A 13,574-nucleotide genomic window follows, 5' to 3' on the forward strand; every position below is an offset into this window, starting at 1 on the left:
GCCCTTTTGCTTAATATAATTGGTGTAGAAAGATTTTACCATAAACCCTAAAACCCTCGGACTAAATTTTCTTTCTTATAGCATTTTACAGAACAGAAAAGATAGGGATAATAGTGACTCCATACAGAGAGCAGCAGGTTAGCGTTTTTCCAGGCTCAATCCATTACAGAGCCAATGCTTCTGTATCGCTCTGCTTCTGCGCTCTATTTAGAGAGATTAGCGTCATCGTCTAAGCTGCTTTTCTCATTCAAAAATTCGAACTTATTGGTTCCTAGTTCATGTTCTATCCGAATTGGGTTGGTTTGTTTGAGACAACCTTGCTCTAAGCAATCAAGGGCTGTTGGAACTGTTGCTGCTTCTGCTGCAACACCTGTTGCTGATGGAATTGGAAGGGATACTTTTTATGCGGCTGAAGGTGTTTCTTGGACATCACTTGGTGTCTCTGATAATGTTTCTCGAGCTCTTGTTAGTGCTGGAATCCAGAGGCCGTCATTGATTCAGGTACACGGACATCTTCCTGTCATGAGAATTAGAATATTACAGAACTTTTCGCGTAGTGGGTTCGCCTTGGTCTTCGGATTGCAAGGACTAGCCAGTAGTTGGGAGCTGACTATGTTTTGGTGCTTAAGAATAGTTAGGGAGTGAAAACCATGTTTGCTTGTATAAGAATTGAACTTGTTTCGATAAGATGGAATATATTCTCCCTCTTGTTCTCCCTTCACGGGTTTCTTTGGTTTTCTTGAAAACATAGAATGAAGCATATAAAATAAAAAAGAAAATGACTTAGGAACCACGGCTCTCCACAATGGTACGATATTGTCCACTTTGAGCATAAGCTCTCATGCCTTTGCTTTTGGTTTTTCCTAAATGTCTCTTACCATGGAGATAATAGTACATACTTGTAGACACATGATCTTTCCCTTAACTAGTCAATGTGGGACTCCCTCCCAACGATCCTCCTCTTGAACAAAGTACATTATAGAGTCTCCTCTAAGGCTTATAGAGCCCTCAAACAGCCTCCCCTTTATTGAGGCTCGATTCCTTTTTCTGGAGCTCTCGAACAAATTACACACTTTGTTTGACACTTGAGTCACTTTTAACTACACCTTTGAGGCTCACTACTTCTTTGATCAACATTTGAGAATTCTATTGACATGACTAAGTTAAGTGTATGATATTGTTCGCTTCGAGCATAAGCTCTCATTACTTTACTTTTGGTTTTCCCAAAGGGCCTCATACCAACGGAGATAGTATTCCTTACTTATAAACTTATGATCTTCCCTTAATTAGCCAATGTGGGACTCCCTCCCAACGTTCCTCAGCATAAAATGTAATATCTTAGATACATATTTTGCTTTTGGTGGTCTTGATAGCGTGTCAATGGAAGTTTCTGCAACCCCTTCTAATCTTTCTTGGTTGATGCCTTTATATTTCTCTACCTTTTTATCACTTCTGATGCATTCTTGTTTGCGTTTAAGGCTGCTTGCGTTCCCTCTATAATGTCGGGAAACGATGTGGTCATTGCAGCCGAAACTGGTAGTGGTAAAACACATGGTTACCTAGTGCCCCTAATTAACAAGATATGCAATGAACAACGTGATGACAAGTTGACTGATGGCGACCAAGACTTGGCTTCAATTAATAAGCTTTCTCTTGTTCTATGTCCAAATGTAATGCTGTGTGAGCAAGTGGTTCAAATGGCCAACACCCTTTGCGATGAACATGGAAAATCGCTTCTCAGAGTTACAACTGTTTGTGGAAGACAGGTAAAAAAAAGTTGTCCAAGATAATATATGACTGTAATTCTTGCTGAATTTAATTTATTTACACGAGCATACTGATTCACTTTCTTATGGAATGTGCATCATACTACGTTAACCATGTCGATATGATTCTGTCTTTGACTAAGAACTCTAACTGCAGGGTTGGCCAGTTTACAAGCCGGATATTATTGTATCAACACCAGCAGCTCTACTTAATTATATTGAACCAAACAGGAGTCGACGAATGAAGTTTCTTTGTGCTGTGAAGCATGTGGTATTTTTCACCCATTTTGTGTTAAAATAATGTTATCTCCATGATGTAATTTTTTATTTTACTTGTTCCATTTGAAACTACTGCAGGTTTTTGATGAAGCAGATATGCTTCTTGTTGGTAGCTTCCAGAATAAGGTCATTCGTCTTATAAATTTGCTCCGGTTTGAAGAAAAGCTATTGTCTCGCTCAAAAGAATCTCCAGAGAGGCTCATGGAATTAGAAGCTGACCCGTCATCCCAGCTTACATTACAGGATGAGAGTGACATAGAAACTGAAACCATCTCTGAAGGGGAAGGAGAAGGGGAAGGGGAAGAAAGTTACGACGAAGATGTTGATTCTAACAACATACAGGAGAAAACTGAATATTCGTCAAGGAGAGTTAAAGACTGGAGAAGAGCACAAAAGAGTTACGAGCGAAGTAAACAATACATTTTTGTTGCTGCAACTCTTCCTGTGAATGGAAAAAAGACTGCTGGTGCAGTGCTGCGGAAAATGTTCCCAGATGCTAGTTGGGTTAGTGGGAAATATCTACACTGCCACAGTCCCAGGTACTGCCCGAGTTGGTCGTATTCACTTGTGAAATTCAATAGGGGCTTCTTTCAAATGGGACAAAACTTTGTGAAAATTGAAATTTCTTGTGCTCCAGCAGATCCTTTTTCTGAGATACACCTTTCCTAAAAAATTTTTTTGACATAATTATAAGACTCAACCTCCTGTGCACTTCGCATACTCATGGAAGGAGGCTAGGCGAGCTAGCGAATAGAGTGAGTTTGAGGAAAAGGGTAGGAATATGTTTGACCAAGACTAAGGATTAGGTCTGTTAGAAGATAGAAGTATAAGCTAACTAGCTGAAAGAATGAGTTAGCTAGAAAGTGTGTAGTATAAAGAAGATAATCGTTAGTAGGGGAAGAGATTAGACCTCTTGAACATTAGGGTAGCTTGTAATGCTTTGATATAGTGTCAGTTTGTTTTTGCCCTATCAGAAGTCTTTTCCAAGCTAGTGTACAGGTTAGCAGAAAGAGACGAATATACTTGTTGCCCACCGCTTGCAGATATTGTCTGTTTTGGTCTAGCCGTTAGTCTCACGGTTTTAAAGTGCTTTTGCTAGAGAGAGGTTTCCGCACCCTTATAAGGAACGCTTCGTTTCTCTCTTCAACCGATGTGAGATCTCACAAATAAACTAGATGCTATCACTTTCTTTCATGAAAACAGGGGAATATACATCAGATAGTTGTTAGCTATCTGAAAATTTAACCTTTATCTCTAGAATGGAACATTGCCTATTGGTTACTGTCTGATTTTCTGCAAATTCTCACCTCTGTACTGTAAAGTTGATTATAAGTTAATATCTTGGTTTCTGCTTACACTATTTTCTTTGAGTTCACACAAACATCAGTTAGATTGTATCCTTTAGTTTCACAATTTGACCTCAGCAAAAGGAAATTGTTCTTGTCTTCTTGCAAACTTCACTCTCAGTTTCCTTTTCGCCATTTGCATTTGGCTGCATATTACTTCTTAAGTTGAATAATGACACTCTGTTTGCTAGTTTAGATTGGAGCAGAGGTGGGTTGAAGTGACAGTTGATAACCAGGTAGATGAACTTATCAAGGCTGTGAATCAATCTAAATCTCAACTGAGGAATATCGATGGCAGTGCAATTCGAACAATGGTGTTTGCGAACACCGTTGAAACTGTTGAAGCAGTGGCCAATATATTGTCGGTGGCAGGTACAGAATGTTTTCGTTACCACAAAGACCGCAGTTTGGAGGAGCGGTCAAAGATCTTGGCTGATTTCAGAGAGAATGGTGGTGTTCTTGTTTGCACCGATGCTGCTGCCAGAGGAGTGGATATTCCAAACGTAGCCCACGTTATTCAGGTGCTTCTCTTTTAATAAAATGCTTTCTGCAGATGGCTCTAGCATCTATGGATCCAATATTAGCATTTGAATGTTGGTTACAATGGCTTTACTTTTAAAATGGGGTGGACTGAAGAATATCTGTTCTTCCTTTTCAGGCAGACTTCGCTACTTCTGCTGTAGATTTTCTACATAGGATTGGTAGAACTGGTAGAGCTGGTCAATGTGGACTTGTCACTAGCATGTACACTAAAGCTAACCGTGATCTCGTAGCAGCAGTTCGACGTGCAGAGAACTTGTCTCAACCTGTGGTAATAGTTCCTCTATCCTCCTTCTCTACCTCTAACACTTCGAGCTGCGACACAATTCGACTTAACTTTAGCCATATAGCGAGAACACTTAATGTCATATTGTCTTCCCTATCAATCTTGAATCAACTTCACTTGCTAACCAGTAGTAGCCCAGGCCGATCGCTAACAAATATTGTCTGCTTTGGGCTTTTCCTTTCAAGTTCTCTCTCAAGGTTTTCACACTCTTATAAAGAATGCTTCGTACCCATCTCCAACCAATGTGGGATCTTACAATCCACCCCCTTCGGGGCCAGCGTCCTTGCTGACACTCGTTCTTCTCCTAACCGATGTGGGATCTCCACATAACCACTCAAAACTAAGGCTATCAATTCCTTTATTGAATCAATGCCTCCAATTGTCTTCGGTGGTTGAGTTTTGACACTTGGCGCTTTCTTTTTTGGTGCAGGAGGCAGCATTCAGCAGGAAACGAAGCTTCCGAAACAAGCTTAAGAAACAAGGTAAATTCGATTTTGAACTTGCCAGAAGCTGAAAAAGTATGACGGTAGAAAGAACCCTTTGGGTGAACGTAGAAGACGATGAATTCCCACAGAGTGGTTATTGAAACTGATATATATCTTATTTCTGCAGGTTCTGCAAAAGAGAGTGTTCTGTCATGAATGGAAGAGATGATTAGTTTGTATAGATGAAGAACGATGAAAACAACGAACATCCCTTCCTATTGCTTCACATTTCAACACCGGAAAGGATAGAACGAACATGACAAGAAAAAGACTTCTAATATTTATAGATTTAGAATGCATTCATTATTAGTGTTTCCTAATAACTATGGGGATGAGAAATGACTGGAGTGTTGTGCGCCGAAAGCGGAACAAATGTACTCACAACACCAAAGTTATTCAAGACATACAATATGACACTCAAAACTTGATGATTTCAACAGCAGAAAGAATGGCATTATATAGCCTTCTGTTAAACCTAAAGATAAACTAACCAGCCAAAAAAAGACCTTGAGAATAGGTCTTGGTCCTAGAGAATAGGGCTTATGACAGTGTTCAACAATCTCCACCTTGTCATAAGATCTCCAAGTTGATAGCTAATTTGGTTGCTACCATGTCAACACACTACTCCCTTCCGACGTTGATGAAATCTAAACAATGCCAGAACTTTTCACGGGTGATAACCTTTGTCAACATATCAGCAGGGTTATCAGCTGTTCCAATTTTTAATAACCGAATATCCCCTTTGCTAATAATTTCTCGAATAAAGTGAAAACGGACATCAATGTGTTTTGTACGAGCATGATGGACTTGATTTTTTGACAAGCAAATAGCGCTCTGGCTATCACAAAATACATCTATATGTTCCTGCAAAATACCCAAGTCATTGATCAAACCATGCATCCAAATAGCTTCTTTAAAAGCTTCTGTTACTGCCATATACTCTGCTTCAGTGGTAGACAATGCAACAGTAGACTGCAATGTTGAACGCCAACAAACAGGTCCACCAGCCATAGTAAATAAATAACCCGTAGTAGATCGTCGCTTATCCAAATCACCAGCATAATCAGAATCCACATAACCAGCTACACGATTGTCAAGATTAAACATTTCTTGTTTTTGAAACTTAATACCAACATCAATAGTGCCAAGAATGTACCTAAGAATCCATTTTACAGCCTGCCAATGCTCTTTACCAGGATTATGCATATAACGACTCACCATGCTTACTGCGTGTGAAAGATCAGGTCGAGTACACACCATAGCATACATCAACGCACCAACAGCATTTGTATAAGGAATGTTCTCCATATACCTTTTGTCATCATCAGAACTTGGACACATGGAAGCACTAAGCTTGAAATGAGGAGCAAGTGGAGTACTAACGGGTTTGGTTGAATTATTCAAACTAAATCTTGACAATACCTTGCGTAGATATTGAGACTGAGTCAACCAGACTGTACCTTTTTTCCGATCTCGCTCTATCTCCATTCCAAGTATTTTCTTTGCATTGCCTAAGTCTTTCATTTCAAATGTTTTAGAAAGCTCATCTTTGAGCTTATCAATCTCCATCTGTCTCTTTGAAGCAATTAACATATCATCAACATATAAGAGCAAATAGATAAACGATCCATCATCGAGACACCGATAATACACACAATGGTCAAATTGACTATGAGTATACATATGCTCTACCATGAAATGATCAAACCTTTTATACCATTGGCGAGGGGATTGCTTCAGCCCATACAAAGATTTCTTCAATCTGCATACTAAATGTTGCTGTCCAACTACTTGGAAACCAACTGGTTGCGCCATATATATTTCTTCTTCCAAATCTCCATGCAAAAAAGCAGTTTTTACATCAAGTTGTGCAAGCTCAAGATTAAATTGAGCAACCAAAGCCAACAAAATTCGAATGGAAGAATGTTTTACCACAGGTGAGAAAATTTCATTGTAATCAATACCTTCCTTTTGTGCGTAACCTTTAGCCACAAGTCGAGCCTTATAACGTATACCAGAAGAGTCTTCCTTTTTTGCAAAAACCCATTTACAACCAATTTCCTTCTTACCTTTTGGAAGTGGTACCAAATCCCAAGTTTGATTTATCTCCAATGATGCTATCTCCTGATTCACAGCCTCTTGCCAGTGTAAGCTATCCGGGCTCTGCATAGCATCTTTGTAGCTGTTAGGAACTCCATCAATCAAAGAGAAAGCATATGCTATCGTATCATCAAACCTTGCAGGTTTTCGAATTACCCTTCGTGGTCTATTCTTGGCGATTGACTCAGGTTCCTCCACTCTTTCATTCACAAGGCTTTGCTCCTCAAGACTTTGCTCTTTTTGTTCTAAGACATCAAAGTTATTATTTACCTGATCAATAGGTTCTTCGGTAGGAGCAACCACATCAGGAGAGAACACCACCTTCTCCACCTGCTTCAATGCCTCGTCATTATTTTCAATTTTCTGCAGAAACATTCCAGACTCATCGAATGTCACATCTCGACTATTAACAATTTTACTTGTTTCTGGACACCATAACCTATAGCCCTTCACACCTTTGCTAAAGCCCATAAACTTGGCTTTTTTTGCTCTAGGATCCAGTTTTGAGTTTGTCACATGATAATAAGCAGGACACCCAAACACATGCAATTTATCATAATCACTAACAGGACTACCTGACCATACCTCAAGCGGAGTTCTCCCACCGTTTCCAGAAACAGGTAAACGATTCACCAAGTGAACTGCATAACTGAGAGCCTCAGCCCAAAATGCCTTACTCAATCCTGCTTGAGACAATATGCATCGAACCTTCTCTATTAATGTCTGGTTCATTCTCTCAGCAACTCCATTTTGTTGTGGCTTACCAGGAACAGTGAAGTGTCGAACGATCCCTTCATCTCGGCATACTTTAAGGAATGGATCATAAGTATATTCTCCCCCGTTGTCTGATCTCAGCTTTTTGATTTTCCTATCCGTCTGATTCTCTACCATTTTCTTCCACTCTAGGAAGATTTGGAGAACCTCGTTTTTGTGCCTCATGGGATACATCCAAACTCTCTTCGAGTAGTCATCAATAAAGGTGACAAACCACCTCTTTCCTCCCAATGAGACATTCTTTGTGGGACCCCATACATCGGTGTGAACATAATCCAAAATACCCTTTGTTTGGTGTATAGCTGTACCAAACTTCACATTTTTTTGTTTACCAAATATACAATGTTCACAGAAATCAATTTTTCCAGTTGTGGCACCCTTAAGGACTCCTTGGTTCACCAATGTCTGAAGCGCCTTCTCACCAGCATGCCCGAGTCGCATGTGCCATAATTTCGATATGTCTTGTTCTTTCGAACTTGCCATAGCAGCATGCCCAATTATTGTGGTTCCGTTGAGGTAGTATATGCTACCTCTTCTAGTTCCTGTAATTGCCACCAAAGCTCCACGAGCTACTTTCAAATTCCCTCCTTCCAAAATGATGCGATAACCACTCGCATCCAAAACGCCAAGTGAAATCAAGTTTTTCTTCAAGTCAGGAACATACCTCACATCTTTGAGTTTTCGTATAACCCCATCAAACATCTTGATTTGTACTGAGCCGATTCCCATTATCTTGCAAGTACTATCATTGCCCATATAGACAACTCCACCATTGAACTTTTTGAAGTCCAAAAACATCTCTTTGTTGGGACACATATGATAGGAGCACCCAGAATCAAGAATCCATTCAATGGTTTGGCTGGCTGATAGGGAGATTGTCAAGGCATCATCTGTATCAGTGTCGTCATCTTTAACCACATTGGACTTCGACCCCTTCTCTTTTAAGATCGAACAATCTTTTTTCCAATGGCCTTTCTGTCGACAATATGCACACTCATTTTTATCAAGTTTTCTCCAATTATCAGATCTACCTCTCGACTTTAATCGAGACTCTCCACATTCGTTCCTTTTCCAGGTAGAAGTTCTTCCATGAGCAGTGAGAACATTTGAGCTAGAGCTTTGATACGTCTCCTTTTCCTTCTTTCGCATCTCATTGTTTATTAAGGCATTTGAAACATCTTCAAAATCAATATTAGTGATTCCATGTAGTAGGGTTGTTACTAAAAACTCGTAGGATTCCGGCAAAGAGTTTAATAACAACAACGCCTTGTCCTCGTCATCAATCTTAACATCAAGATTGAGCAAATCAGTGATGATTTTGTTAAAATCATCCAAATGCTCAGCCATTGAGATACCTTCCTTGTAGTCAAAACGGAAGAGTTTCTTCTTCAAATAGAGTTTATTTTCCACACTCTTCTTCATATATTTCGCTTCAAGCTTGTCCCATAATTCTTTCGCCATGGTAACCTTCATAAATGGATATTTCTGATCCTTGCCAAGACAGGATCGAATAATTCCACAGGCTTGCCGATTTAATTTTGTCCATTCTGCTTCTGTCATGTCTTCAGGCATCTCCTCTTGGAGAGAAACATCGAGGTCTTGCATGACCAGCAAATCGCTAACTTCGCCTCGCCAAACACCAAAATTATTGGTTCCATCAAATTTTTCTACTTCGAGATTGGAACTCCACACTCTCGATCCACGTCGTGATGGTTCGGCCATTTGCAATAATTAATCTGGATGTAACTCAAAAACACAATTCTTGAAAACTGATTTTCAAGAGAATAAACACGATTGTGAGCACGTCTAATGGTCGATGAGGCCCAAACTTTCACAATACCCCCAAATACCACAATAAGGCTCTGATACCACTTGTTGTGCGCCGAAAGCGGAACAAATGTACTCACAACACCAAAGTTATTCAAGACATACAATATGACACTCAAAACTTGATGATTTCAACAGCAGAAAGAATGGCATTATATAGCCTTCTGTTAAACCTAAAGATAAACTAACCAGCCAAAAAAAGACCTTGAGAATAGGTCTTGGTCCTAGAGAATAGGGCTTATGACAGTGTTCAACATGGAGTTGAATGAAATTCATTACGATGTTGAACGAAAGTCGAGTCATGGAAGTTGTGTAGATATAGAATAAAAACTGAGACCCGAATAATGTCACACCGTTTATAATGGCCCAATTTCACTGCTAGCAAATATTATTCTTTTTGGGTTTTCCTTTCGAGTTTCTCTCTGAAGTTTTTAAAATGTGTCTGCTAGGGAGAGGTTTTCACATCCTTATAAAGAATCTCACACCATTCTAGATCAGTGTTGTGCTTTTTTCGATTTTAATTTCCACCATCATTTTTACTCCAATGATAAATTTGAAGCATTCATAAAAGTTGGAAGGTGATACCGAGACATTTTTTAAAACAAATGACGATTTATATGTATGTTTTGTAATTTAGCTTCATAAACAGCTTATTGGGTATTCAAATAAATTTATTTTTTTGCTCATAAATTAATTTTTGAACAATAGACTCTTAAAAATATTCTCACGATCATTTAATAAATTATAGAACTTATATATCATACAAAATTCATAAGATTTCAAAAGAAAAAAAAAAGAAAAAAAAAACAAAACTAAACCGACTCCACTGGGGATCGAACCCAGAATCTCTGGTTTCGTAGACCAGCGCCTTATCCATTGGGCCATGGAGTCCTTGATATTAGAAAGTAATAAAAATTAAATAAGTAATAAAAAGTTACGTATGGCTTCCATCGTTTGCTCTTTTACTCATCTCCTGATGCTTCCATGCGAGGCATGTTCATGTCCCCAAACCCTTCACCTTTCATTTATATTCCTTTCACGATGCGTTTGTGTCGGGTTTGTAAAATTATTATCGATTGAAATAAAAAGAATGATTATAATCTGTATCTTTATCTATTCAATAATATTCGAATTGATATAAAATATTTGGATCAAGACAACAGAATAATACGGTCGACGAAGTTGGACTACTGTGGAGAGTCGTGTTCTTCTAACCTTCTGATTTGGTTTTGGGTGGGTTAGCGTGGGCACGTGAAACTTGTGAGTTTTGAAACGACTGAACTAAAGAGGCCCACAGATTACAGGCCGTGGTCCACTGCTGAAAAGCCCAATAGCCGCAAACAACCTTTTCTGGCCCTTCCTGGAAACTTGAAACGGTCAAACCTCTTCAACCACGTTTTTCTTTTCTTTTCTTTGTCCTTTGAACTTTTTTCTTTTTCCTTTTTTTTTCTTTTACAAAATTTTTAAATATTTATTTTAGTCATTCAATTTTTAAAATTTGGTTTTGATTCTGAACGGGAAGATCACGTATTTATAAATAAAAAATATTATTTTTATTGATACAGAGTTTTTTTAAATTAGAATAACCAAAACGAGAATCACAAGAGTTTATCTTAGAGACAGAGAATATCATATTATTATACATCTTTATAGTTTTCACAATCGCACTCTTGCGACAACCGAATAACAACGTGCGATTGAAATTTTAAAATAAAAAAAAATCTTATAATGAAATTATTCCCACCTAAACTCATCTCACCCACATTTGAAATGTGACGAAAGTATTTTATTTCTTTTTTTAAAAAAACAAATCAACAATACCCAAAATCCAAGAACCGAAAGTTAGATATACGAAAAATCAAATCTATATAATATTATAAAAAAAACGGTTTATTATATTAGATAAATGAAAAGAATAATATATATGAGAAATAATGTATAGTCTTCCACCTAGAAATTTCTGATGTTTATATAAATATGTGGAAGAGTAGATGAAGAATATTATAATATATACTTTTTAGTGCTCTTTCTCTACAAAATATATTCAAGTAAATAAACAATTGGAAGTTGATGAGCAGTCAAATGGGGTTCCATATTTTAAGCGATATTAGTTGATTTGGATTGACTAATTTTAATTAATTAAGCGATATTAGTTGATTTGGATTGACTAATTTTAATTAATTAAGCTCTATAATATTCTATTAACCATTAAACCAAACATCCATCCATCTAGAAATTCCATGAATAATTATAATATAAATTGGTATTTGTATGGATGGGATTAAGATAATGTTTAGATTGCTACAAGATTAAGTAATTAATTAATTAATTAATTAAGACCAAGTTGAAGATCCAAAGATTTACAAGAAGGGGAAGCAACAGGAGGCAAAGAAGAAGAAGAAGATGACTGAAAAACGACAGGTTTGGCGGCGGCGGCGGCGGAGGAGCTGTCGGCAGGTGTCAAAGTGAACAGCCGTCTTTCAGGAGGTAAAAAGGAGTCGAAATGGATGAATTGGGCGTGGTTTTGATTGAAACTAATCTGTGAAGAATCATGGTGATGGGTGTAAGAGGAGGGGAAATGGTAGAGGAAATTATTGGAGGGTGTTTGAAAAGGGTGAAGATAATAATAACTAAGAGTGGCTTTTCTGGCTTGAAGTTGCATCTTCTTCTTCTTCAACCTCTCCTTCTTGTGGGCATTTTGATGGCCTCCCAAAGCTTGGGAATTTGTGAACTCTTTGAAGCAATATTGGCACTCGAATTTGGGCTTGTTGATAGCCATGGCCTGCTCTGAGACCGTGGTTGATGAACTCACGCTCTCATTGGCTTCACCAACAGAGCCTTTCAACCGCCAATTTGTGGCCAATTCCTCCGATGGGTTCACCTCAAAACCAAAAAGTTTAAGTTTTTTCTCCATGCAAGACCCTTCTGAACATAACCCACTTTCGCGATCTTCGAAATTACACCCCAATGAGGCCTTTCCCATCATGGTGAAGAGAGAAAAACAGAGCTTTTTATTGTTCTTTTTTTTTATGGAATTTGGAGGGATTTGTGTGTGTTTTATACTGAGATTTGTAAATGGTTTGTGACATGTCAAAAAGAATAATAGTTTCATTTCATAATAATAATAATAATTATTATTATTATTATTATTTTTCAAAAGAAATGGGGAAAAGAAAAGTCAGAGCAAGAGCAGAGAAGAAGTCTATTATTATTTTTATTTATTTTTGTGTTCAAATAACTTTTGAATATTTATTTGTTTTTTATGAAGAAAAAAGATAGATTAATGGAATTAATTAAGGTAGCACTTATGGGTTTTGTTTTAAATAAAATAAAACAAATATTCGAAGGCTTGAAAGTGAAGATTAGGTTGATTAATAAAATAATTAATATTACAAAAATAAGACACGAAAAGTCAAAGAAAGTGGGGATTGCGATCACCTTCAGGGAAAGACAGCTTCAATGGATAACTAAAACCCTAAACCAATATTAACAGTTCATTGGATTCTTCAAAAAAAAAAAAAATATATATATATATATATATATTTTTTTTTTTTCCTCTTGAAAGTTAAAGTTCTTATTTGGGAGATTGTTTTCTAACCTATTATTCCACTTTTGTCATTTTCTAATATATATATATATATTTATTGGTACTAAACCCTGAACTTTGTACTATACATAGATGCTCGTCAGCTTAATGATTAAGTCCTTAAACTTCAAAAGCGTCGGTTGTAAAGCCTTTAAACATCATATCTAACATGGTAACTTTTTTGTAATAACCCATGATACAGAAGAAAAAAAAATTGTAGACAAACCGTTGTCAACCGAGTAAACTTTGAGGTGTCAGACAATATCTACTAGTAGTGGGCTTGAGTTGTTACAAATGATATCAAAGTTAAACATTAGACGGTATGCTAATGCAGACACTGGGTTCTTAAAGGGTAAACTAAACACTAAGTGGTGTACTAACGAAGACGTTGGAGCGGAAGGAATATGAAGAAGTGGGGGATGATGTAAGCATATATACTTAGAAAAGAAAAGGAAAAGGTCTAAAATGAGATCTGGGCATATCTTCATAGAGCAAGCAAGCCCATGTATTTTATTAATATTTATCATCAATCACCCTTCCAAAAGCATATGTTTTNTTTTTTTTTTTTTTTTTTTTTTTTTTTTT

General features: G+C 37.4%; 2 protein-coding genes and 1 non-coding gene across 3 annotated transcripts; 1 reads left to right on the top strand and 2 right to left on the bottom strand.

Moving 5' to 3' along the window:
• The first annotated feature begins 64 nt into the window (after positions 1–64).
• On the top strand, positions 65–5,374 carry LOC111808099 (DEAD-box ATP-dependent RNA helicase 22). Its single transcript, XM_023693910.1, has 8 exons — positions 65–501; positions 1,479–1,766; positions 1,924–2,037; positions 2,124–2,584; positions 3,588–3,912; positions 4,050–4,202; positions 4,648–4,699; positions 4,830–5,374. Exons 1-8 carry the CDS (start codon positions 175–177, stop codon positions 4,856–4,858), a joined length of 1,749 nt encoding a protein of 582 aa, XP_023549678.1. The 5' UTR covers positions 65–174; the 3' UTR covers positions 4,859–5,374.
• A 4,847-nt stretch (positions 5,375–10,221) lies between these two features.
• On the bottom strand, positions 10,222–10,294 carry TRNAR-ACG. The gene has a single exon. It is a non-coding gene; the product is annotated as a tRNA-Arg (tRNA).
• A 1,438-nt stretch (positions 10,295–11,732) lies between these two features.
• On the bottom strand, positions 11,733–12,410 carry LOC111808109 (zinc finger protein 10-like). Its single transcript, XM_023693921.1, has one exon. It carries the CDS (start codon positions 12,387–12,389, stop codon positions 11,733–11,735), a length of 657 nt encoding a protein of 218 aa, XP_023549689.1. The 5' UTR covers positions 12,390–12,410.
• Positions 12,411–13,574: the final 1,164 nt, after the last annotated feature.

The sequence above is a fragment of the Cucurbita pepo genome, chromosome LG01, assembly GCF_002806865.2.
Source record: "Cucurbita pepo subsp. pepo cultivar mu-cu-16 chromosome LG01, ASM280686v2, whole genome shotgun sequence".
Taxonomy (NCBI): Eukaryota; Viridiplantae; Streptophyta; class Magnoliopsida; order Cucurbitales; family Cucurbitaceae; genus Cucurbita; species Cucurbita pepo.

Bases quoted from the DNA above. Each gene is read 5' to 3' on its own strand.
- LOC111808099 (XM_023693910.1), top strand. From the start codon at position 175: ATGCTTCTGTATCGCTCTGCTTCTGCGCTCTATTTAGAGAGATTAGCG. The intron at 502-1,478 runs GTACACGGACAT...TTTGCGTTTAAG, and splicing joins AGAGGCCGTCATTGATTCAG to GCTGCTTGCGTTCCCTCTAT. The intron at 2,585-3,587 runs GTACTGCCCGAG...TTGCTAGTTTAG, and splicing joins CTACACTGCCACAGTCCCAG to ATTGGAGCAGAGGTGGGTTG.
- LOC111808109 (XM_023693921.1), bottom strand. From the start codon at position 12,389: ATGATGGGAAAGGCCTCATTGGGGTGTAATTTCGAAGATCGCGAAAGT.